Source organism: Abramis brama (genome assembly GCF_963993115.1).
Source record: "Abramis brama genome assembly, chromosome: 14".
NCBI lineage: Eukaryota > Metazoa > Chordata > Actinopteri > Cypriniformes > Leuciscidae > Abramis > Abramis brama.
The window spans coordinates 27558254-27582727 of NC_139976.1; the positions used below are offsets into that span (position 1 = coordinate 27558254).

At 36.7% G+C, this 24474-nt stretch overlaps 1 protein-coding gene across 2 annotated transcripts in view; it reads right to left on the minus strand.

Annotated features, from left to right (window-relative positions):
• The window catches only part of drosha (drosha ribonuclease III), a 38141-nt gene that overhangs the window by 3771 nt on the left and 9896 nt on the right, over positions 1-24474 (minus strand). For both annotated transcript variants that reach the window (XM_084134315.1, XM_084134314.1), the window contains exons 12-29: positions 23136-23305; positions 21885-22009; positions 21230-21329; positions 20914-21021; positions 19018-19125; positions 17112-17250; positions 16965-17025; positions 16701-16760; positions 16395-16494; positions 15808-15910; positions 13494-13564; positions 10761-10805; positions 9308-9465; positions 7190-7295; positions 5590-5731; positions 5234-5316; positions 2082-2185; positions 167-259 (exon numbers count right to left, since the gene is read on the minus strand). In XM_084134315.1, coding sequence (XP_083990441.1) covers positions 167-259; positions 2082-2185; positions 5234-5316; positions 5590-5731; positions 7190-7295; positions 9308-9465; positions 10761-10805; positions 13494-13564; positions 15808-15910; positions 16395-16494; positions 16701-16760; positions 16965-17025; positions 17112-17250; positions 19018-19125; positions 20914-21021; positions 21230-21329; positions 21885-22009; positions 23136-23305 — 1876 coding nt within the window. The remainder of the gene's footprint in view (positions 1-166; positions 260-2081; positions 2186-5233; positions 5317-5589; positions 5732-7189; positions 7296-9307; positions 9466-10760; positions 10806-13493; positions 13565-15807; positions 15911-16394; positions 16495-16700; positions 16761-16964; positions 17026-17111; positions 17251-19017; positions 19126-20913; positions 21022-21229; positions 21330-21884; positions 22010-23135; positions 23306-24474) is intronic.

Consider the following 24474-nt stretch of genomic DNA (forward strand, 5'->3'; position numbering starts at 1 on the left):
ATGTAGAAACTGCACATACTGTATTTCATATTATCTTTTGTTGTTTGTCAGAAAGAATGAAGAAAATCTATCGGTCAACAGTTTTAATTTTGACTGCCAACATTTATAAGAGGAGATACCCAGCAATGTAGCAATGAGGGCAAATATATGAGTGTATTATTAGTACCTTGGTCCTTTTCCACAGCCAATACGTTCACCTTTGAAATACACTGCCACTGTGTAGGTCCTGGCATGAGAGGGTCCAACTGTCTGAAGTGTTCTGTAAAACAAGATGAGGAGCATCACACTGGAGATGAGCCAAACCACTTAACCGGAACAATTAAGTGGATTTGTGGTCACATTATACTATTATTATATCAGAATAAAAAAAGAGAGGATAGGACTTTAAACAGTCCAGTGGCCTTACAGCAGTAAATGTAAGTAAACGTATAACAACATGCCTTAAAGCTACAGAAAAAGTTTCACAACTCAACCACTGAATATCCAATGTTTATAAAAAACGGTTAGTTCCAATCCTTGATTCTGATTGGTCAATAGCTGTGTTTTATTCACGATAAAACACGGCTATGACCACTTGACCCAACGGTTCTATGTATCACTACACAACACCCCTAGCAACCACTCTTGCAGTAAAGTTATACACTCCCGCAAGTGTATAACTTTATCCCACATACATACAGTATAGCAAGAGTTCTCAAGGTCCACTATGGAGGTTACCTCCAACCCTAATCAAACACACCTGAACAAGCTAATCAAGGTCTTCAGGTTTACTGGAAAGTTACAGGGAGGTGAGTTTGATCAAGGTTGGAGCAAAACTCTACAGGAAAGTAGACCTCGAGGGCCAGAGTTGAGAACCCTTTCAGTATAGTCACATAGCGATATACTATATAGCAAGTCTCAACTCTCCAGAGATGTTTGATTAAGTTCAAGTCTGGGCCACTTTCATAGAGTTTGCAGTTTTACGGTCATTATCCTGTCGGAAGGTGAATTTCTGGCCCAGTTTCTAGCACTCTGGACTAGGTTTTCATTAATATCTCTGTATTTTGCTGTATTCAGCAGCATTTTCTGTCAACTAGTTCCTGCCACTGAAAAACACCCACAGAATGGTTTCCATCAGATATGACAATTTGAATCAAGGCCTCAATTCCAAGAATCTTATTCTCAGAGTCAAAGTGGGATTTAATTTTTATTACGGAGTAGAGGCTTCCATCTGGCCACTCTGCCTTAAAGCCTGGATTGCTGGATCGTTGCAGAGATGGTTGTCCTTCTGCAAGGTTCTCCCATCTCCACGCATGAACTCTGGAGCTCAACCAGACTGACCATCAGATTATTGGTCACCTCTTACCAAGGCCCTTTTCTTAAGATTGCTCAGATTGGCTGGACGACTAGCCCTAGCAAGAGTCCTGGTCCATCCAAACTTCTTCTATTTAAGAATGATAGAGGCTACTGTGTTCTTGGGAAACTTCATGCAGCAGAACATTTTTGTAGCCTTCCTCAGATCTGTGCCTCTACACAATGCTGTCTCTGAGCTTTGCAGTCAGTTCCTTTGTCCTTGTGGCTTGGTTTTTGTTCTGATATGTATTTTCAGCTGTTAGACCTTATATAGACAGGTGTACACCTTTTCAAAGTGTAGAAACATCTCAAAGATAATCCGGAGAAATGGGATTTTATTACAAGTGTAGCAAAGGGCTCGAGTACGGATTCAGTATTCTTCTTTCTAATAAATTTGCAAAGTTATCACAAATCTGTTTTTTGCTGTCATTTTGGGGTATAGAGTGTAAATTGATGTGGAAAAAATAGCATAAGGCTGCAACAAAAAATGCGTAAAAAATAAAGGGGTTTGAATAATTTCGCATGGCTTCGCATGCTACTATACAGATCATGTCTTTCCAGTGCAGCAGCATGCCGTGTGAAAATGCAGGACCTGTTTTCCTGTGATTTGCATTCTCTAAGGCCACATGTGTATTCTTTTGTGTCCAGATACTGTTTGGGCTCACTGTAAATCTCTTAAAACAGATAATCAAAGGTGGAAAGAGATGAAGAGGTGAATCAAAGGATGTTTATGGACAGAAGCTTCTTACTTGTATAGAGGAATGTCTGGCTCTTTGCCCTCTGTCCGCAAGGTTAAACAGCACTGCTGTAGCTGCGATTTTGGGTCATTCCAGTCCTGGTTCAAGATAAACTCCTGAAACAATAATTAAACTGATCAAACAGCAGTACATTAAAAAAAATTTTTTTTTTATATGCAAATACAAAACAATCAAAAGATACAGCAGTTATTTTAGGACAAAAGCAGACAGACTGCACAGAGCACTGGCACAGAGCTGAAGGCGGATTTGGATGTGTAGGCTAAGACCAGAAACGTCTCATGATGAATTCCTATCGATCAATCTCAGTGTCTATAAACTTTGCAGTGTATGCGTAGTAAGTGAAGACAGCAAGCCGGTTTAGTGTTGCTGTGTGTCTATGCAAGCAAGTAGCAAGCTGACCCAAGAAATTCAATGAATCCTGAAGAATTGTCAGTGGTTGTGTGATCTAAACTTCAATAAAAAAAAATCATAATATGATTAAGTGATCTTTAAAGAAAGATTTGAATGTTCACTTTTTAGTTTTAATCACAGTTCATCTTTACAGGGTACCCTGTTCTCTTCTTTTTCCCAACCACAAGTGCTGTATCAGGGGTGATTTATTACTTTTAACTTGACACAGTGTCTTAAAAGCATAAGACTTTGACAATTAAAAACAGCCAGGTTAGAATACAAGACCATGTCCTTTGTAAATGGCACCTTATTTCAGTGAAGGTTTTTTTTTTTTTTTCAGATAGAAAACACATGAGTGGAGCTGTGAATCTTTGGGTAAACAGTAAATTGATTCAATTTGCGATTCATAGGTTTTTGATTTGATTCAAGAACGATATTTGCAAATTCAGAACGATTAGATTCGAGACGATTCTCAGCGAGATTCAATGCAATTCGATTAACAATTTGATTCTACATTTTTTAAGTGCATTCATAAGATTATTTAATGCTTCCCCTAATGCATCTTGGTCAGGGTGCGAATTACACAGCGAACTTCATGGGGTCAGAGAGTGAGGGCTAAAAAAATCCTTAAGTCCACTGTTAAATGTTAGTTCATGTTAGTTCTTAATGATGCTACATCACTTTGATAGCCTATGAAAAATAGGTCTATGTAGAAATGTACATAAACCAAGTTCAAGATTTTGTAGCCCCGCCCCTTTTCAACGCTGCACTTGTTGTGTTGTCTTCCGGTTTGTATTTACACAGCATGAAGGTAAGATCTTACGGATTAATGAATGAGCCACTCATTTTAAAATCTTCCCGGTCTACTGAAATTTGTTGACATCCGCTTCAAACATTACAATGCTCATGATAACTTCAGTTAACTCTACAATACGTAAATCCACTTCACTAGCTAATTACTCTTCGACAGCAACGCCATAGAAATATACAAAGCTACCACAAAAACAGAAGTTCAGCTTCAAACACAAAATTCTAAAGACAGCTGCATGCTTGTTTCTCTGGCGCATAAGACCTATAGTCCACATGGCCTTATTACAGTGTTCCAGATGCATTAATGCTTACATAAATAGACTACCCTAGTATATCATGCACTTTCCCAACTATTCCTAAACTATCTTTTATTCACTGAATAGTAAAGAAGCCCTCTTTGTTCTCTTTCTCATGTCTTCATTTGTAATTGAAAGCTTAGTGCATTATTCTTAAAGTATTCATAAAATGGATAGTTCCGGTCAGAGCCATAGAGAGAAAGAGTTGCGACACTCCCATAGACCTCCGTTGTAAACAATGGCGGCGCTTTTAACCGCCTACTTCCGGGATTAGAAGATCGGAATAGTTCCAAACACTGTCATTTTGGCGTTGGACACCATTCACTTACATTGCAGCGCGTTGAGTTGTTCCAGAGTTAAGTTGTTGAGATATCGACCTCTTTTGAATTGTCAACTGTCTATATTGTATCAGAGGCCCTTTGCGATGCTTATACTGGTCTTCATTTGTACATGCACAGCGTAATTATTTATATTTTATGTTGGATGTTTCAACCAATTTTCAAGCACTGCGATAGCTAGTTAACTTCGTCAGCTGTCACTGTGACAGTAAGAGTTCGGTAATGAATCGCTACCACCTTTATAGCAACTTTTATTTAATTTAATTTTTTGGGATATACTAACTTTTCATTATGTTTTATTGTCTTGAGTGAAGCGGCTTGTGAGAACAATGCTGGACCTCTAGGATTGTTATGGGATCACCAGTCCTGTCTGTTTCATGGATCACCTGCCCCTGGTTTTTGTTTTTCTTGTTCACACACAAGCACACATTTTTGTTGTCTGTCATTGTTTAATAAAAAATATTTAAGCGAACTCTGAACGGACGGCCACGGCACACCTCTTTGCGTGATCACGAAGGTGTAGCAGCTAATGGCTGAATCAAAATTTATAAGCAAAATCACGGGAATCAATAGCCTAATACAGCCCAGTTGTGCTAAAATAAATATCATGAGACGTCCATCATCAGATGAATGATATGGAAAAGTTAAGTTAGAGCCGCTAAAGCCAGTGCTACTACCCATGCGAACATGAACACTATGCTTTTCCCTCCAAAAATATAGCCTAAAACTTATCTCCAAATGCAAAACTGACATTAACAAAATGCAATAATGCAATAACAGCTGAAAAAGTACTTGGGTGTGTGTTTTATTTTATATTTACCGTTCAATAATGCAATCGCTGCTGTCTGTCCCATAGAAGAACATGACAGCCAGCGTGTGTTTTGGAACTATTGCGGCTTACATGAACCACGTGACAGCCATAGCGGCGACATCAATGAGTGTCGCAACTCTTTCTCTCTATGGCTCTGGTTCCGGTCATTGATTATGATTGGTTGAGCCACATTCAAAGCAGTTGTAAATTACTCATGAATAGTGTAAATTAAAGCATTTGTAAAGATGCCTCTGCATGACATGAGGTTCTTTATCTTATTTTAAAAAAAATACTACTTTTTTACTTTTCCTTTCTGTGATGATGATTCTGAAATAAAATGTGGCAGGTGTCTACTGTTGCTATCCACATTTTTCCAAGACTGAAACAAAACATTTCAAATCATAAGGTTGTGCTCCAGATAAGTACAGACATGTGAATATGGGTAAAAAATATCAAGTAACCTGATTCTTTGGTAATCTCCAAATAAGTTTGCCATACCTTGAGTCGTGGGAAGAAGCAAACATTCATAAATGTGTGCACAAACTCCAGGTCTTTATCGATGTAAAGAGCTGCAATGAATGCTGAGAAAAAAAAAAGAAAAAAAAAGTACAGTGAATAAATAACAAAAATAACACTGCTTGCACAAAATCATTTATATAATAAATAACGAAACATTCTGTAGGACCGCTGGGATTTGTAAGGATTTTACTTCTTGTATTTTTAATTTTACTTTTCGTTCCTCTGATAATTATTATATTATTTATAGTAAATAATATATATATTCACAATTTTTGTTAATGTTGAATGCAGATAATTGCAAGGGAGCTTTGATTTTAGTGTCATGTCATACTTACACTCCAGTAGATCGGCTAAAGTCTTGGTCCGCAGGGCAACAGGCCGTTTGGTCTTGTCGTTGGTGATGGCATATTCCTGCATGCCCAATTCCTCTGCAACCTTTGCCTGAGTCCGGTTATTCACCAAAGAGCTGCGCAGGAGCTAAAATCACACAAATCAACACACTTTATACTTTAACTGACTAAACAGATCTCATCATCTTGATTATATCATTCCCTAACAGTGGGACGGGCCAACCAGTGACTGAAGTGGCTGGATTTTTTTTGTACTATATAGTAGGGGAGACCAGGGAGTTTGTTGGCACAGGATTCACATATTTACAATTTACAATATTTTAGAGATGCACCGATTGATCGGCTGGTGACCGGAATTGGCCGATTTTCACGTGATCGGCCGTGACCGGCGACCGGCCAGTCAGTCTGACAAATGCCGATTTTTATGCCGGTCAAATGCACTCGGGCGCCGCATGATTAACATCGCGCATCATCACCATCACACGTGCACACGGAACACACATGTAAAAACCTCGTGAATTACGTCCGTTCAGACCGCAAGCGCGTATTTTTTTTCGGCGTGCATGTTAATCAATGAGTGCATTCACAACGGGAGCAGGAGCAGCGCGTGAGCGTCAAGCAGGAGCGTCACGAGCAGTGAAGCGCGTGTTTCGGCGCCGAGTCTATTTGCTGCACTGCTCACGCTCAATTAAAGGGAAAGCACACTTTCGATGGACAAAATAGCCTAAATAGGGTTTCACAAAAAAAGTGCCCAAAATGCACAGAATTTGCTGTTTTAACAAGAACTGGAGTAGGCTATGTCAGAAAAGAAAACGAAGACTAATATTTATAGAAAATGTACCCATTTAAACTTTTTATTATTCAGTTTGTACAAGTGATTGCAATAGGCCTGTGTGTGTGTGTGCTTTGAGAAATATCTTTATACTGCAAGGCTATATTTATTTTTATTTTTTATTTATATATTATTTTATTGCCATTCCCTGTTTTCATACAGACGTTTAGTTTGCTAAATACATATATAAAAAAATTATTGGATATTGAATGTGAAAAGGAAATGGTTCTTCCATAACACTGCACTTTAGATGTGTGTGAATTACCCACACCTGGAGTAATTTATATAGTTCTGTTCTATAGCGTTTATCTGTTCAAAACAATATGTATATGCAAATTGTAAAATGTTCTATTACAGAAAAGATATAAAATAAATATTTGTGTGTGCTGTAAAGTGGTTAGAAAAAATGAAATCGGAATCGGCTAAAATCGGTTTCGGCAGGTCAAACTTAATGAAAAATCGGAAATCGGAATCGGCCCAGAAAATTGTAATCGGTGCATCTCTACAATATTTACAATATTTACAAACTATGGTAGATAGATGTAGATCCTCTAACATCACTTATGATGTTGAGCCTCGTAAGGTGGTGTGCAAAGTTCAAATAATTTTTTAAAACGTTGTCAGTCACCACCAGGGTTTTAGATCATCTTCACAAAATCTTCATGGCCCCAGAATATTTTTTTTAAAGGGCTCTAATATCAGCACGGCTGTGATTTGGCCATAAAATGAGCACAAGATGATGGATATACTCACTGTCAAATGTCCTTCATGATGGTCTGGGAAGTGGATGAACAGATATTCAGTTGCCACCAACTGCATGATAGAATCTCCTAGGAACTCCATCCTCTGGTTGTGGCCTCTGCAGACACATAAATTGGCTTCATGAAGCTCTAGTTGATAGTTAACTAAATAGGGCTACATGATATTGAAGAAAAATGCAATATGGGTTAACACGTTAAATAATGCGATATTTGATTTGCAATACGATAATGCTTTATGCAAGTAAAATAAATTACATTTATATTTAAATATACCGGTATTTAAAAACTAAAATTGATATAACCAACATACATTTTTTCACATTCTTTATGTGAGAAGAAAGCATCCCTTCAACTTCTGAAAGTGTACAGGAGTGTTTTACTGTAGCATTAGCTACATAAAAAATAAGCGTCATTTTTACGTCAGTGTAAACCAGAGAGTTTAGGGTTTCAGGTAGGCCAACATTAGGGTTATTTAGCAACAGAAATTTAATAATCAAATGTAAAAATAAAACACTGTTTAGACTTCACTGAATGAATTAAGGCTATCTATTCACTGGGCATTCTTGTTAAAGCTACAAAAGTATTATTTATCAATTATTTATTATCAATAAATGAAACTGAAACCACTCAGAGTTTGAAAAGCAAAAACAGAAGTTATTTTACAAAAGTCATCAAATTGCAAAAAGCAGGAGGGCATGCACTATCCTCCGATCACCTGTGTTTATTGTCAATTGTTGTTTGATTAACATTGAGAAAATCACTTATTGCTCTTGACGGAATAACAATAATGGGCTTGTTTGGGGGTTGTTTTTTAAGCGACGGTTGCTTATTTGATTTTTCATAGTAATAAAAAATCATTTAGTTCAGTTAGAGAACAGACACTACAATAATAAAAAAAAAAAAATGAAGGCGTTTGCTCAATTTAGACTTTTCCTAACGAGAGTTGCAGCACAGATCAGCAGCAGTCGTCAGATTTCACCTCACTTCGCCTCACTCTTGGCTGAATTTGAAAGCGAAAGTAAAATGCGCACGGCCATTCAGGTGTGTTTTATAACGGTGTGTTTCACTTAAAGACATTTGTGCAGCAGCGACATGGTCCTCTCCTTGTACATTTGCGAGGTTCTACAGCGTCATTGTTGCTTCTTCTCAGGATGTAAGTTACTTTCCTCGTGACTTTGTTGGTATGGGTCATCCACTAATATATGACCGTCTCTGGCGGTCAGGGGGAATGAAACAGAATGGTGGTTACATTTGTAACTGTGGTTGTGTGAATCCCGGATGACCCCCAGAGTTCCCTATCACTGCGAGAGGTGCTTCGAGGTGGGGCGCTGAGCTGCAGTGGCTTAGATTCCTTCAGCTCAAGTCACTATGTGACTTTGTCGGTAAATATTTTTTCGACCTATCTGGCTGGCGCTGCAATTATCCACTAAAATAAAACAGTTAGTTCCAGTCCTTGATTCTGATTGGTCAATGGCTGCGTTTTATTCACAATAAAACACGGCTATGACCGCTTCACCCAACGGTTCTATGTATCACTACACAACACCCCTACTCTTAGCAAAGTAAACGTTCTCATTGATATTGTTCATTGAAGCTTATAGAGTAGAGTATTGTGAGAGATCAAGTAAGTGAGTGTACCTGCATTTACAGTAGACATAGCATTTTCCTTCAGGTCAGTCCTATATTCGTAATAAAAAATCCTTTTGAATGTCCGTTTCGAAATCTTGTCCTTTTAACAGTCAAGGGGTTTCCCGTGCCCTGACATGCTAGTCATTTGTCACTTGCGTCTCGCTTCTCCGTGTTAGTTTCAGTCCTGACTCACTTACTCATAAAGACAGTCTTTGCCTCCATCTAATGGCAAAATAATGTAACTTCTGTTGCTATTTGCTTTGCGTCATGCCTAACAATGCCCTTGCGGTGCCAACATATAACACCGTCTCTGGGGGTCATCCGGAATTCACAGAACCACGTTTACATACGTAACCAGCGGTTTGAAGCCAAAAGAGGGTCCAACCCGGTATTAGTAAAGTGTCCCTAATAAAGTGGCCAAGTGAGTGTTCATTATATACATTATATCATTACAAAGTCCCAGACGCACTGAAGCACTCACAGGGTGAGGTGGTTGAAGCCCACTGTACGCAGAGTGAAGGCCCGTGCGAGGAGACGGACATGAGTGAACAGCACTCCAATGGCATCCTCAAAACTAGTGAGTTTCTGCAGAACTGGAGACGACTCGATCAACTGCCTGTCTGTCAGTGTCTCCTGCACCTATACAACAGAACATGAAGTGTGAGCTTTCATGCATTAAATAAACTGAACTACTTTATTAAAACAATAAATGTTACAGTTTTCTGGTAACACTTTATAATAAGGTTCATTAGTTAACACTAGTTAAATGTATTAACTAACATGAACTAGCAATGAACAATACATTTGTTACAGTATTTATTAATCTTTGTTCAAGTTAGTTCACAGTGCATTAACTAATGTTAACAAATAAAACTTTTGATTTTAATAACATTAGTAAGTGTTGAGATTAATATTAACTAAGATTAATAAATGCTGAAGTATTGTTCATTCTTAGTTCATGTTAACTAAGGTTAACTAATGAACCTTATTGTAAACCGTTACCAGTTTTCTTAAAAAACAAAAAAAACAAAAAAAAAAAAACAGCTGAAATGTCATTAGTTTATAATAAAACTTCAGTTCTATTTCTTCAGTACAAAATGTTGTCCTAATTCATGTTTGAAACCTATAAGACCTCATTCATCTAATTTTTTTTATTTTTTGTCCATCCACTAAAAGTCTAGGCAATCAACATGTTCAAGCTTTAAGAAAGTTCAGAAAGAAAATCCATATGAATTAGGCAGTTTTATTTCAAGCACCCTGTTATTTCCCTGTGCATCAAGCATGTATGTTTGAGATTCCATTTGGGTCTCCTCACAAGGTTTGGATTATACCGCTCAATTCATATGGACTCCTTGTACAATGTTTTTATGTACTTTTTGAAGCTTGAACATTTTGCTTGCATAGATTTTCAATGGATTGACAAACATGATTACAGAATATTAAAAATATCTTCACTTGTTTTTTAAAGATAAATGAAAGACTTTTAGAGATGAGTTTAGAGCAACAAGAGGGTGAGTAAATGATGACAATATTAATTTTGGAGTAAACTGCCTTTAAATTGCCCTGCACAAATGAACATTAGCCAATATTGAAACAATATATATACACATTATTTTTAATGTAAGAGCAGGCACAGCCATTTTGAACTTGAATGTGTGAGGCTTCTGGTCTCAGCCACTTCCAGTTATTTTATCTGTACACACAAGAATGCATTATGCTGCTTGACTTTGCAAAGTGTTATTTGTTATCATGGTTAAATTTATTAGTTTAATTTATTTATCTTAAACAAACACACTAGTTTGTAGCACACATATTTTTACCATTTACTGCACTTTGTTATTTTTCTAGATATTTACCCAAGTGTCTGATGAATGTGTATGTATGTGTTTTTACACTGGTGCATGACGAACATTAAAAATCAAGTCTGCTCACACCTGTAAAGGATGAGGTGGATAGTTGAGCCAAACATCCCTCAGGTCCTGAAAGACAAAGAGAGAGGAAATTAACTGAATAAAAGATGACAGTCCACTTGAGAAGAATCTGAGTATATGAGGGACAATTCAGACTTCTATGACAAAACATTTATCACATGCTGGAATAAAGATTGAGTCATGGACAAATTTTTTTCCCCTGTGGTATTGTGTGTGATTAGTTTTTTTCTTTTTTTTCAGTTTTAGGCAACAGTCAATTAACTGATTTGATGACACCAATAAAGTTACTCACAGATCATATTAAATTACATTTGTGCTCTTCGAGCTATCACTCTGCTGTGCTTCTCATTTTCATCATAACAAAACAGTAACTATGCTGAAAAAACTTAACTGTTCTCTACCATAACATATTAACATTTTAATGACAGCAGTACGAGTACAAAATAATTGCTTTAAAGTCCCCATGTAGTCAATAATTTTATCCCTTAAAATTAATCTTTGATCACCAAAATTACATATTTAAATGTTTTTTTCCTGCGAAAAAAAAAAATTCTTAATGCCTTAAAATAGCTTAAATTTAACTCTATACCCTTGCTTCATTTAGTATATGCGGAACCATAAATATATGCATATTAACCCGCCTCCACCCACTCACACCGGCTCAGAGACCCACTCGGTTACTCAAGTTACTGTAGTAAACACTGCACAATTGTATCGCTCTTTACAACGTCGGACACATAGCGGTAATTAATATGATTAGCCTTTGGCTTGACTACGTTATCAAACAGCTAATAATTTGCTGCTAATGTTACACGAACCATGTTCCCGTTCGCCATCTCAGACTCAGACAGCTGCCTTCTAACAGTCAGTATCCTTAGAAACTCAGAACGTCAGTAGAGAAAGGCATATAGTTCATCATAACATCGTGATATACATCATATATATATTTCACCCGCTATATTGCTAAATGTACCTGATTTTTCATTAATAATATGCTAGAGCCCGCCGGCACGTTGACGTGATTGGTTACAAGGTAGTTTGTGACATAAGAAACACCAATGATTTCAAACCATGTTTTTGAGACTCCACATAGACATATAAACAACATTTAAAACTTGATTTCCACCACAGGGGGTCTGCAAATACCAAACGGACATGATCTGTTTTCTTTTTACATCTTATAAAAAGTATTTTAACACTACAAATTATACTGGGGAAGTAGGGAAAAAATATTTTAGAGAGACAAAAAGTTATAAAACTATTATAAACTATCCTTCAAACTTGGATTTTTTTTAAAGCTCTCATTTCCCCCCCCCAAAACTGAATCAGTTTTAAACAGTGCTGAAATTGGGCCGGTACGCACTTCTATATTTTAATCTGTAGTGTACCATCACTTTTTCTTGTGTAGCGGCACTTCTCACATGTTGCCGGTACTCTGACAACCCACACGAAACAGAATTGGACTATTAATTAATTGTACACATTACATGTTTGGAGCTTTTATAAGCTATACGAGCTGAACGAATCAATTATGCGCAATATGACTGAAGCCCAATTGTTTAAATTTGCATGACATAAAACTCATGACCACCATGACTAGAATTTATCATGTTCTATTGTATTTATTGTGGTAAATTTTGACTAACTTGTTGTAGAATTTATAAAAGAATCGGTAACACTTTATTTTGATGGTCCCTTTTGAACATTCTGTTGACTATAAGTAACTTTGCAACTACATGTCAACTAAATCCCATGATTAGAGTATTAATAGACTGTCTGCATAATATCTGCTAAATTTTTATTGTGATGCTCCTCCAACAGACATTCTACTGCCTTTAAGTAACTTTGCAACTACATATCAACTCATTCTATCCCTAACCCTACCAGTCTACTAATACTATACTACTACTCTAATGAAAGCAAGTAGACATGTAGTTGCAACGTGACTTATAGTCAACAGAATGAAGGGACCATCAAAATAAAGTCAAACCAAAGAATCTGTTAAGGGAATAGATTTTTCACAAAAGATTTATATTAAAACTGTGGCATGTTGTTAGCTATAGTTTCTAAACGCGTAGGTTGCTGTTTTTCATAACAAATGCTATAGATAAAAAAAAAGAAAGAAAAAAAAGTTAACATTGGCCTAAGCATGGTAATAAGGAGCCATCAGTGGTCTTGCCTGTAGACTAATTGTATCCTTATTGTAAAAAATGCTATGGATAAACAATTACAAGAACGGTTACTTTTCATAAGGCCAAGTACAAGTTAGATTTAGAATCAAGACTCAAGAGCTTTAAAGTATGGGCCTTCTTGAATTATTCTCCATATGTACAATACTGTATGTGTCCTGCTAATAATGAAAGATATTAGGAAAAACCTGCTTTCAGATATCCCAAGGGATGACAGGAAATTAACATGTTCACTATAAGAACATTTTAAGTAAAGATAGTTTGACTTCCCATGGCACTTTTTAAACAAGTGATTGTTAACTATAGGCTATTACTTTATTGCAGTTATGTTATCAACCAACTTCCAATGTGTGGACCATTTTGCAAAAGAACATTTTGCAAAAACAAATAAACCTCACAAGGGAGCATGCCCTGGGACCCTGTTAAACGGTTCACACTTCAACCCCCCAGTGTTCAAACCAAAACTACGTAAATCCAAGTTTACAAATGTTTGTTTTTAATGCAAACCATGTTTAGCCCTACAAACACATACACAAAAAAACCTCACCTCACTGTTGAACAGCAGTCTCCCAAAGAGTAGTTTGGCTTCCTTTAAACCACCTTCTAGGTAAACGGCCCCTAAAAAATTTAATAAAAAATACCACAGAAGAAATACTGAATTATATAAAAAAAATAAAAAAAGTCTCATTTTGTGCTAAAGCAAATCAAATTTTAAATCAAAGAGAGTTCAAGCTTACTCAAACAAAAATTAAACAAATACACTACCGTTCAAAAGTTTGGGATCTCTATAAAAAATTTTTTTAAAGAAATGATACATTTATTCAGCAAGGACACATGAAATTGATCAAAGTGACCATAGAGACACTTATGATGTTAATAATTCTATTTCAAATAAATTATTCAAAATTAATTACAAACACCCTTCATTAAGCAGAACAACCATTTATTTTAACTGTGAAAATAATACAATTATGAGTAGCAAATCAGATTTGATTTTATACAGTTTTAGAATGTATTAGATCTGGTATTAGAATGTTTTCTGAAGGATCATGTGACTGAAAACTGGAGTAGCTTCGTATTGAAATAATATTTTACTGTTTACAAAAATACTGTTTTGACTATTTCTGACGAAATAAATACAGTCTTGGTGAACACAAAAGAATGTTTTCTTTTAAAAACATTTAAAATTCAAACAGATGAATTCAATAAAGACTGTCTCTCACTCATCCAAACTTACACAGGAGTTCTGTGTATATATGTGTAGAATACAAATTAAACCAAGAAGTGTTGTTAACCTAATGTTAACCTAACTAACATATACATCTAGTAATGTTAAGAAATTAGTCTATGCATAAACAAATGTTAACAAATACAACCTTACTGTAAAGGGTTACTACAACTTTTAGGCTTAAATGAAATACCATATTTGCTGTAATGAATAATTAATAATTTATAGAAGAAAAGTCTGCTACTACTAATAGGACAACATTATATTAGAAGTTCCCATCAGGTATTAAATATGTAGGCTGCACTATAATCAGTCGTGACTTTGTTGTTACATATTCTCGACTATCTAGCTGGCACTTCAATCATCCACCAGTGAAGTTTCAGTTCTGGGGACCAACAGCTCTGCACATTTTGTATGTCTCTTATTTAACACACCTGATTCAAATTATCTAGGTATTAGGTAACCGCTCCATGATCTGAACTTAGGCTACGTTCAGACTGCAGGCAAAGGTGTCCCAAGTCAGATTTTTTTGCTCATATAGACTCAGATACGTTATTTGTTTTTTTTCCATAACAGCACAAACCACATGAATCTGATCTTTTCAATTCTGATTTGGGTCACTTCTATGTGTGGTCCTAAATCGGATACAGGTATGATGTTTTGCAATGCGACCTCAGTCTGAACAGTCATACCGGAATTCATGCGACTCTAGATCAAAATTCGTCACAATTCTGCACACATTTTACATACTGGTAGTCCTTTGGTCAACTCTGTGAATACGGAAGACGGGAGCCAAGTTAGTCAGTGGAGAGATGGTGAGCTGTAATATTAATAAATATTACAGAGACAACTCTAAACAAACAAAAATTAAAGGTTACACTTTATTTTAAGGTGTCATTGTTACAGTGTAATTATATATTTAAGTACTGAGTGATATTAAGCAACTACATGTACTCACTCTAGGGTTAGGGTAGGATTAGGATTTGGTTGAGGGTTAGTTGCATGTAATTATGCATAATTTACTGTTATTACTACGGTAAGTACATGTAGCATATGTAACAAGGACACTGTAAAATAAAGTGTTACCAAATGTAAGGAAAAACTGTACGAGAAAAACTTCTCATCCTCGTCTGCTTCCTCCTTATAGCCGGCGCACATCCGCGGCACATCACCTTATATATGAACACGTAAATGTTGAATTCAGTAACCTCTGTTAATTCCATCCTGCGTGCCGTCTTTGTTATTGTTCTTTTGCGTGTGAGGGTCAGTTCAGGATCGTGACCTGTTCAGACTCGAACCGGATACTGGCAACATTTAAAAAAATAACATGACCAGCCAAAAAATGAATTAATAAATCAGATCATGTCAGATAAGAGAGACAAACAAAATGTGCAGAATGATGGGTCGCCAGGTCCAGGATTAAAAACCACTACACTAGTGATTTGCACTGCCTCTGGCGGTGATCCAGAGTTCACAGAACCACAGATACATGTATTCTTATGTAACCTATTTTGTTTTGTTTAACAAGCACATCAAGTACTTTCAGTGACTTCATATCAAAAGCAACATTTTGACCTCAGTGTGTTGAAATACAGTATGAAATAAAGACAGACATGCATGAGAAAGCACTTACCTATCAGGGCTTCAAAACAGTTTGCCATAGCATGTCGGAGGTCTGACTCTCGGCAAAGGTCAGGGCCGTGAGCATATAACATGAACCGATCCAACTCCAATTTCTGGGGATCCAAAACAATGATAAAGATTAAATTAACACAAATATGAAATTATGTGCTAAATGCACTCACCAATGATTGAATTTCATTAAAAAGTCTAACATTAATACAATTATACAAAAATCTGCTAATTTTAAATAAGCAATATATAATTTTTAAAAAGCATTTTCGGTTTTGATTTCGGTTCTCGGCCAAGAACATCCAGATTTTGCAGTTTCTGCCCAGAATTTTCATTTGGGTGAATCCCTAACTGAGATATCTTAAAATATGTCAGTGCCATTGTTGTCTCAAGATGCACCTCAGTAATGTTTTTTAAGGCACGTTAATAACAGCTTATTGAAGCAAGCAAGGTCAAATCCTGGCTTAATCTAAACCCTGTCTGTGAAACCAGGCCTTACAGTGTGTGTTTTCTGAGAGAGGCTTAACGAACATACTTGTTACACTTTCTTTCCAAAAGCACAGCTTTGAACATCTAGTAAACAGTCACCTTAGCAAGCATAGCAAGATGCTGATTCTGAACGATTGCTGTGCGATATGTGGCGAGTCCTCCCTCCTCCAGACTTGGGAACAGGTAGTAGAGATGCACACTGGAAAAGAAAGTACGACAAATAAGACTTACAACAGGCAGACAAACGAAAGCTTGAGAGAACAACAGACTGATTGCAATCTGTGCAACAGCTCTAAAATCATAAAGACTTCAAAAACTTCAAAATCACTTCAAAAGCTAAACTCAGTGAGACATGCTCTATATAGCCACAGATTTATAGCAATGGTGAAAGGTCAGAGATCTCACCTGGTCAGGAACTCAACAACTGCATCACCAAGAAACTCTAACCGCTCATTATGATTGATTCTGTTAAAGACCGGGATAACACATTTACAAAATCCACCTATTTGCTTGTTTGAGTTGTTATAATGGTTATAATGCCTTTTCATGGACAAAACATATACATTTGATTAACACTAAATGGACAGAGTTACAACAAATACATTTCTTTCACAAAAAAAATAAATAATAATAATAATAACAAAATAAAATAAAATAAAAACCACAAACCTGGAGGGTGATGGGTCATCCTGGCCCAACCGTGACATAATATTGATTAAGGTGTTGATTCCTAATGGAAAAGGGACAGAACCGTCAGCAGAGTGGGACTTCTTCAAAAAAATGCTCTCACATACATGAACAGAGAGATTTGCAAACCTTTTTTCCTCATGTACATATGATGCACTTTCCGGTCTCCATATTTGGGCTGGCGTATGCCACAGTTGGACAGAGAGTTGCGAGCATGGTCAGGATTCATCCCAAAATTAAGATGATGACTGGGGTGAGTCATTGCCAACTTAGCAAGAAAGAAAAGCAAAAGAGAAATAAAGTGAGAATTATAATACATGATGTGAATCACAGCACTGGCTGTTGAACACAGTGTGCTATAATGAACTTTTATGGCCATTAAACACTTTAAAGCAAGGCTACATGCTAACACATAGTTGTAATCACATTGATCCTGCAGAACAGTTTTCAGTTCTTAACACGTTGATGGGTGTTTAGTTCAAAGACTTAGGCCAGACAGAGGCTTAGGTTAAGCCAGTATTAGGCCTTCAGTTATTCAGTTATTCAATTAGCCTTAGAAAAAATGCAAATCATGCACATAATCTTGAGACAAAACAATGACACCGACATATTTTAAGTTTCTTTCAGGTAAAACAACTCAAACAAGCATTTTAGTCCAGGGGTTAGAGTCTTTTTATAGTCTATCAAAGACTTACACTATCAAGAAAACAGCAAATATAGTACTATTTTGTATTTTAACATTGCTAATGTAATGTTATACTTATTAAAGTTTATTTCTCATCAAGTTAGTACTTTCTTAGCATTTTTTACATTTATTCCAAAATTACTATAAGAATGCAGTAACAAATGTAATATTTTATGAATATTTATTTGTTAACTGATGGTCTTTTTAACAGTCAACTTGTTTTTGGATCCTCTTTTGGAAAACGCCTGAAAACACTACTATGGATCGAGAACGTTTTTAAACGTAAATGCATTTTTCAAATGTATCCGGATTAATGTAGACGTAGCCTTAATTCCACCAAGCTGATTTCTCAATTGTTTTCAAGTAATTTCAGGTTTGATATCTAAAGCCCCATTCACACAGTGCGTTGATCCCTGGAAATTGGCGTAAAATTGCTAGAGTGCCTTCTGTGTGAACGCAAACACGTCCCGGGATTGATGCCAGGATCGATGCTGGGATGGGGACCTAGTAAAATGTGAACAAAAGCCAGGACCAATGCCGTAAGAGTTGTGTCGTAGTGATGACGCACGTGCCATCACACGGGCCTTTCTACAACCTATGCTACAGCATATGGGGAACGAGCCACTCGGCAAACCCAGTGGCGCTACTAGGGAGTATGGACTCGTCTTCGTGTAGAAATGACGAAGAGGAGTTATCAGCAGAACTGACATCTGACAGGAGTTATCACATCCTGACGTCACGTGTCTTTACGGGATCTGTACGGGATGTGTGTGAACGCACTCACAGATTCCGGAAAATCACTGGCAGTGAAATCCCGGGACACATTATCCATGTATTTTCTGGAATCTCTGTGTGAAGGGGCTTAAGGGGCCATTTACAAAACCCCCGTTTTCAAATAAAAACAGAAATTTTAATGTGTTTAGGCCATTCATATACACAACAACAGTGTTTTGAGGGCCTGAAAATGCTAACTTTTGAAAACGGGGTTCAAAGTGCAAGTTTTTAAAAACAACACCATTATTGTAAACTACAAAATTGTGAATTTAAGAAAAGTATTTCGTGTATAGTCTATAGGTGCGTAGCTTCTTCACAGAGTGACCAACTACTGAATACCAGCTACTGGCCTGGCATGCATAATACACGGTTTTTATCATTTTGACAACGTTGTTGTCTGTATGCGAAAAACACAAAAGGAAAAACTTTTCCACTATTAGTACATCGTTGTCATGTAAACGTACCATAAGAAGGATATAATGCCCAAGAACTATGACATTTTCCTGGACATACTAAAAACACACAATATTACAGGAAGAAAAACAACCCTATAAAAGTCTTTACACTTTCTCTCACCTGCAGCAAGCATCGTTCCTTGAACTTGTAACCGATCAGCTTGTCCAAATGCATCAGGCACTGGTGGTAGCGGATGTGGTGGGTGAGAACTGGAAGCATCATGGCGTGCTGCAAAAAAAGCAAAACCTAAGTCCTCTGAACACTCTTAAGACAACAGCATGTGCGAGAAAAAGTGTTTTGCACAACACATTAAATATCTACAATAAAACAGACAAATATTATAAATATTCTAATATGGACACAAATATTTTGTCCAGATCATTATTTATGTGCTTCGATTTAAATATTTAGTGTAGGGCTGGACCCGAATATTCGAATATTCATTCGGTGGGTTGGTATTCGATTTGAAAATTTGACATTCGAATATTCGTTTTTTTTTTTTTGCACACCTGGGATCCCCCACGAAACGGTTCTCATTCGCGCTTGAATAAGGCCTGCGACACACTGGCTGCGTGGCATGAGTGGCCTGAGCTGAGTGGCGTGTCCGTTTTTATTTCGGCTCCCATGTTAACAGGTTGGAGTTTGCACACTGCCTGCGTGAGACACATGCTCGAGAGCCACGGGGAAAACGCGTGCATGCTAGAAATAGAACCGACGCCTAATAAGTGTTCCAGCAACTGAAGTGTTCTCTGGCTAGAGCGCAGAACAGCGGAGTTTGTATGGACCAAAGTGCATGCCTGAGCTTGTGTTTTGGGTTAAGCTGCGTTGCTTTGACATTGTGGAAAATAGAATAATAGAAACAAAATGTATTAGCCTTTTTACCCGTTATTATCAATCTAAATTAATCTCGTTTTTAATTTAACTTAATTTCGTTTTTCTTTATTTAAATTTCGCTTTTTCTTTATTTAAATTTCGTTTTTCTTTATTTAAATTTCGTTTTTTCTTTATTTATATTTCGATTTTCTTTATTTAAATTTCGTTTTTCTTTATTTAAATTTTATTTTTTCTTTATTTATATTTCGTTTTTCTTTATTTAAATTTCGTTTTTCTTTATTTAAATCTACCCTTTACTGTGTCAGTAATTTGTTAGTCAGAAAAATATTAGACTACCTTAAAAGTATTGCTTAAGTTAACAGACCTGTGTGTGTGCGTTTTGCGTTTTATATCACTAGTCCGTTCTCGGAGCATTATAAGCCCTGCCCGCGTGAGGTGCGCTGCTTCCCGCTCGCGCTGTTCTGTAGTTTACTAAAAGTTTATTAATTCTGAACTTGTCACGTCTCGCGTGTCCATCTATATTGCACCAAATGCGACACTGCACTCCCTTGTGAAGTCGATTGGATGAACGGTTCTCGAAATAATCAAAATGCAAACGGACATACATACACATAGAGATTCCTGCCTTTATTAGAGAGAAGAATATGTTCAGCACCCTCTCTCCGAAGCTTCGAATATTCGATGTTCATTACTACCGAAGCTTCGAAGCTCAAAAAATGGTATTCGGACCAGCCCTAATTTAGTGCACTAATTTAAATATTGCTCAATTCACAGATAACTCAATTACCAAGATTTGAATGATGAATCAGTTGTCTTTTTTCATGCATATTTATAATACGGTCAGCAATTGCAATGAAATGCCAATCAAGTAGTTGTCCTTTAAATTTTATTGACTTCTCAAGTGAGTTTTCTAAAACAGGTTTTAATTTTGAGACAAACACAATAATGAGTAAAGTGACTTAGTGAACTTATTCAGGAACCACCACTTTTTCTATTTTGCCGAAAATGTGAACAAAATGTTTTTGTTTTTTTTATTATTCAATATAAAAAATAAAAAATAAAGTAATTTATAAATTCACTGTTTTTATTAAAATTCAAATGTGCAAGTTTATCTGGATAAAAATTCTAAGTTTGATTTTGACATCCCTAGCTCACACACTGTGTGGGAGTGTGTGTGTATACCTGGCAGACATCAGAGCGAATACCAGTCTTCCAGAAACTCTGACTGCTGAGCTCCACTGTGACCTCCCTTCTCATTGTATTCTTCTGCCTGATCTTCTGCAGAGCTTCCTGTAAATCACAGTTTTTGGACACAGTATTCACACCATTAAGACAATGTACTTACACTTAATGCACAGCCTTGATGTGTTTTTTTAAAGAATTTCTATAAAAAATAAATAAATCATGCTACCCTTCCATCGTGGCCATATTTATTATTTTAATGCATCTGTCACATTAGCCATTTCTAAATACATAAACAACACATGCAGACACTTACCTCCCTTTGCGTTAACTTCTGTTTGTCAATTTGTTTAACCTTCGGGCTGTTGGCCAGCAGGTGCCGCAATTTCACATAACTCTTCCACAACTTTTGATACCTGCAATGAAAGCAGTAATCTGCAGTATTTAATCTATTTCATCATTATATTATAATAAAAATCATTATTCATGACACTCCTGGGCAAAAAAGAGCCAAGCCCATATATAGAATTCAAACTAATACTAACTAACTGTTGGATTAAGGATAAACAATTAATCAAAATAAAAAGGAAATGGTGATACGGCTTAGTGAAATGATCAAATTATACTTCTAGGCTGCTCTTTTATAAAATAAATAAAAGTGTTTCAGAGTGAAGTGCAGCTCTGTGTACATTTAAACACAAGCAGCTCATGATCCAGTGTCAGGATGTCTGTTCACAGAGCAGATTCACTGAGTTTGGGTCGCTTATAACATGCATTTGGGAGTGCAACATGCAATACCCATTTCTTCTAGGGGTTTGTTAGACTAATCAGCTGCAAAATTTCTGTTTAAACTTTAATGAAATTAGTTGTGGCGCACATCCCTAATTATAAGAAACACTTCAGAAAACCCTTACCATCAGAAGTTAACCTAACATGCAAGAAGAGAAGTGGCGAGAGCTCGTCACACTTACTGTGGGTCTCCGGCATAGCTAAGCTGAGCGGGTCGGATACCAAAGTGCACAATGATGGGGAAAGTGATGACACTGGAGTTGAACTGCTCGCGGTCTAACTGGTCAATCCTCACGGAGCTGGGTTTCTGTGTGAGTATAAGCACACACATAAAAACACATTAAAAGACATGACAGCGGTATTGAACTTATAGACTGCAAGAGTCAGGTTGCAAATTGCACCAAAAGAGCCTTGCGGTAAACAGCTTCTCCCATGAAAATCTCACCATCAGTTTTCATTCGATTACCATTCGCAATGCGTGGGGTTGTAGTTAATTCCTTCACTGAAGTAGTTATTTCTGTATTACTTTTTTCATCTCATTGCTGATTGGCCTGGTTCATAGCTCATAACGCTTTAACAAAGGGTGCAATTCAATCAGCTCCCTAGCTTCCTAGGTCGTGAATCAGTATACCGTGTTCACAAATTCAGGCACTGTTAAGGACAATAAGATGCTGGCTCACTCACTACACATTGGGACCTCAGTGACTATTTCCCGCGACATGACAATGTCCTCATTGTACAACATCACTACTGGTATTTATAAACAATGGCAGAACTGAGATCTTTCTGACATTATTTTTTAATGCTATTTAAAGTACATTATGATAAATACTTTGCTATGTGTTAGCTAGACCTGTCTAGCGATGTATGTTTATGCTGAAATATAATTAAATAATGGTTTGTATTTAAAAAAAAAAAACCTTTCACGTGTCATTATGTGTGCAACGTCTGTTAAGGGAGAACATAGTGAGCAGCATAGATGCCCCATGGTTTTCAGGGTGCATTGTGGGACTTTTTAGGGAACAAAGGTTTCAGTGCACTGGTAGGATTTTGCAATTGAGACAGCCCTTAAAATGGCCGACACTATAATCAGTGCCCTGACTACTGAACTAGGGAGCTGATTGAGACGCACCAAAAGATCACTATGAAAAAATTATTTCTCAGACCAACTAAACTGAAAAAGTGGATGTGCATTAATGCACACTTTTGACACGCAGAATCTTTTAAGCAGAAAGTTTTTAGCTACTGATGTCAGTGTAGAAAGACTCTATTCACAGACACATCTCACCCATTTCTTATTTTATTCCACAATGTTTCATCACATTGAAAAAAGGTTAATTGACTTCCTCTGTGCCATTATCTCACAGATGCATTTAAATATTCAGTCTGCTCCTGACTTGACATCATGCCACGTTTGTGTAAATGTGTTTTACCATGCCAGGGTTGGTGACAATCATGCCCTTGCACTCCTCAGCATATTTCTGCCACTCCAGCTCCTCCCACTGTAGCATATTTGCGATCTCCTCTTCGGGAACAAGAGGCGTGCTGCTGCGCAGCAAATACAGCAGCACCTGGTGCATTGACAGCACCTCCTTTCCTCCATCTGACACACATGAGCAGACAGGGAAACCACTGTAAAATGGATTATAATTTTATAATAAACAGAGCAATTTGCTCCCTCACACCATTGGTGCTCAGGCCCTAAAAAATATTTTAAAACACCTTGTGTGGACATGCACATTATTAAGCTGAATTGGCAAAAAATTTCTTCATGCGAGTTTGAATAAAACAGTTTTCATTTGTATAAAAGCTCATCGGTGTTTACACAACCATGTCAAAAAAAAAAAAAAAAATGTATTCCGTCATTTATGATTTTTATTTACTTTCCCCAGCAGCACTCAGAAGGAGATAATACAATGAATATGCTGATGGGTTAATTCAGGACAACACATCATGATTCACTGTAACGCTTTATAAAGCACTGAGAGTGCCAACAAAAAAACTACATGCAGCTCGCTAATAAATCACCACATTCATTTTCAATCATATTCTTCTTCTGGTGCTCAATGGCAGTTTCAAACCACCCTGAAAGGTTAATCTTCTACAACCGAATTAACTCCCCAAAAAAAAAAGAAGTAATGTTGTAACATCCACAACAAAATTTCGATGCAGTGTGTACAGAACCGGACTGAACAACTAGTTGTTAATGACGTATTTAAAAGCACATCAGAGATGTGTCTCTCTTCTGTATGTGTGGTGCAAGAAAATTACAGAGAAAGAGGTACGAGCCTCGACTCATTTGTGTTGCCAGATCTTGCTAAAACTTCTTGTATTTATTAGTTTATATTACATCCAACTTTTCCCAAATGACAGTTGTGACGCTCTTGAAGTGGCTTCCATTTTTTTTAACAATAAAGTGTTTTCCTTATTGTGTTGACATTACCTATTAAAACAGTCAGATGGGGCATATCAAAGGACTAGCCCCATTTTTTTTTATATAATGAACATTCCTCAAATGCCTGTGTTTTATTTGACACTTACAATTTAAAATGATTTTTCTAAAACCGATGTATGGATAATCAAGTAAATCCAAGCTAATTCAGTTTAGTAAGTGTTCCTATTGAAATAATACTAAAATTATCAAATATATTCTTGATTACTTTATAAATATCAGTAAAGATTTCACAGCAAAAAGACATGTGTACCACAACCTGACTGAGGACATTTTTATAATTATACTAAAGGCTTTTTTGCTATCAGTCAGACAACAGT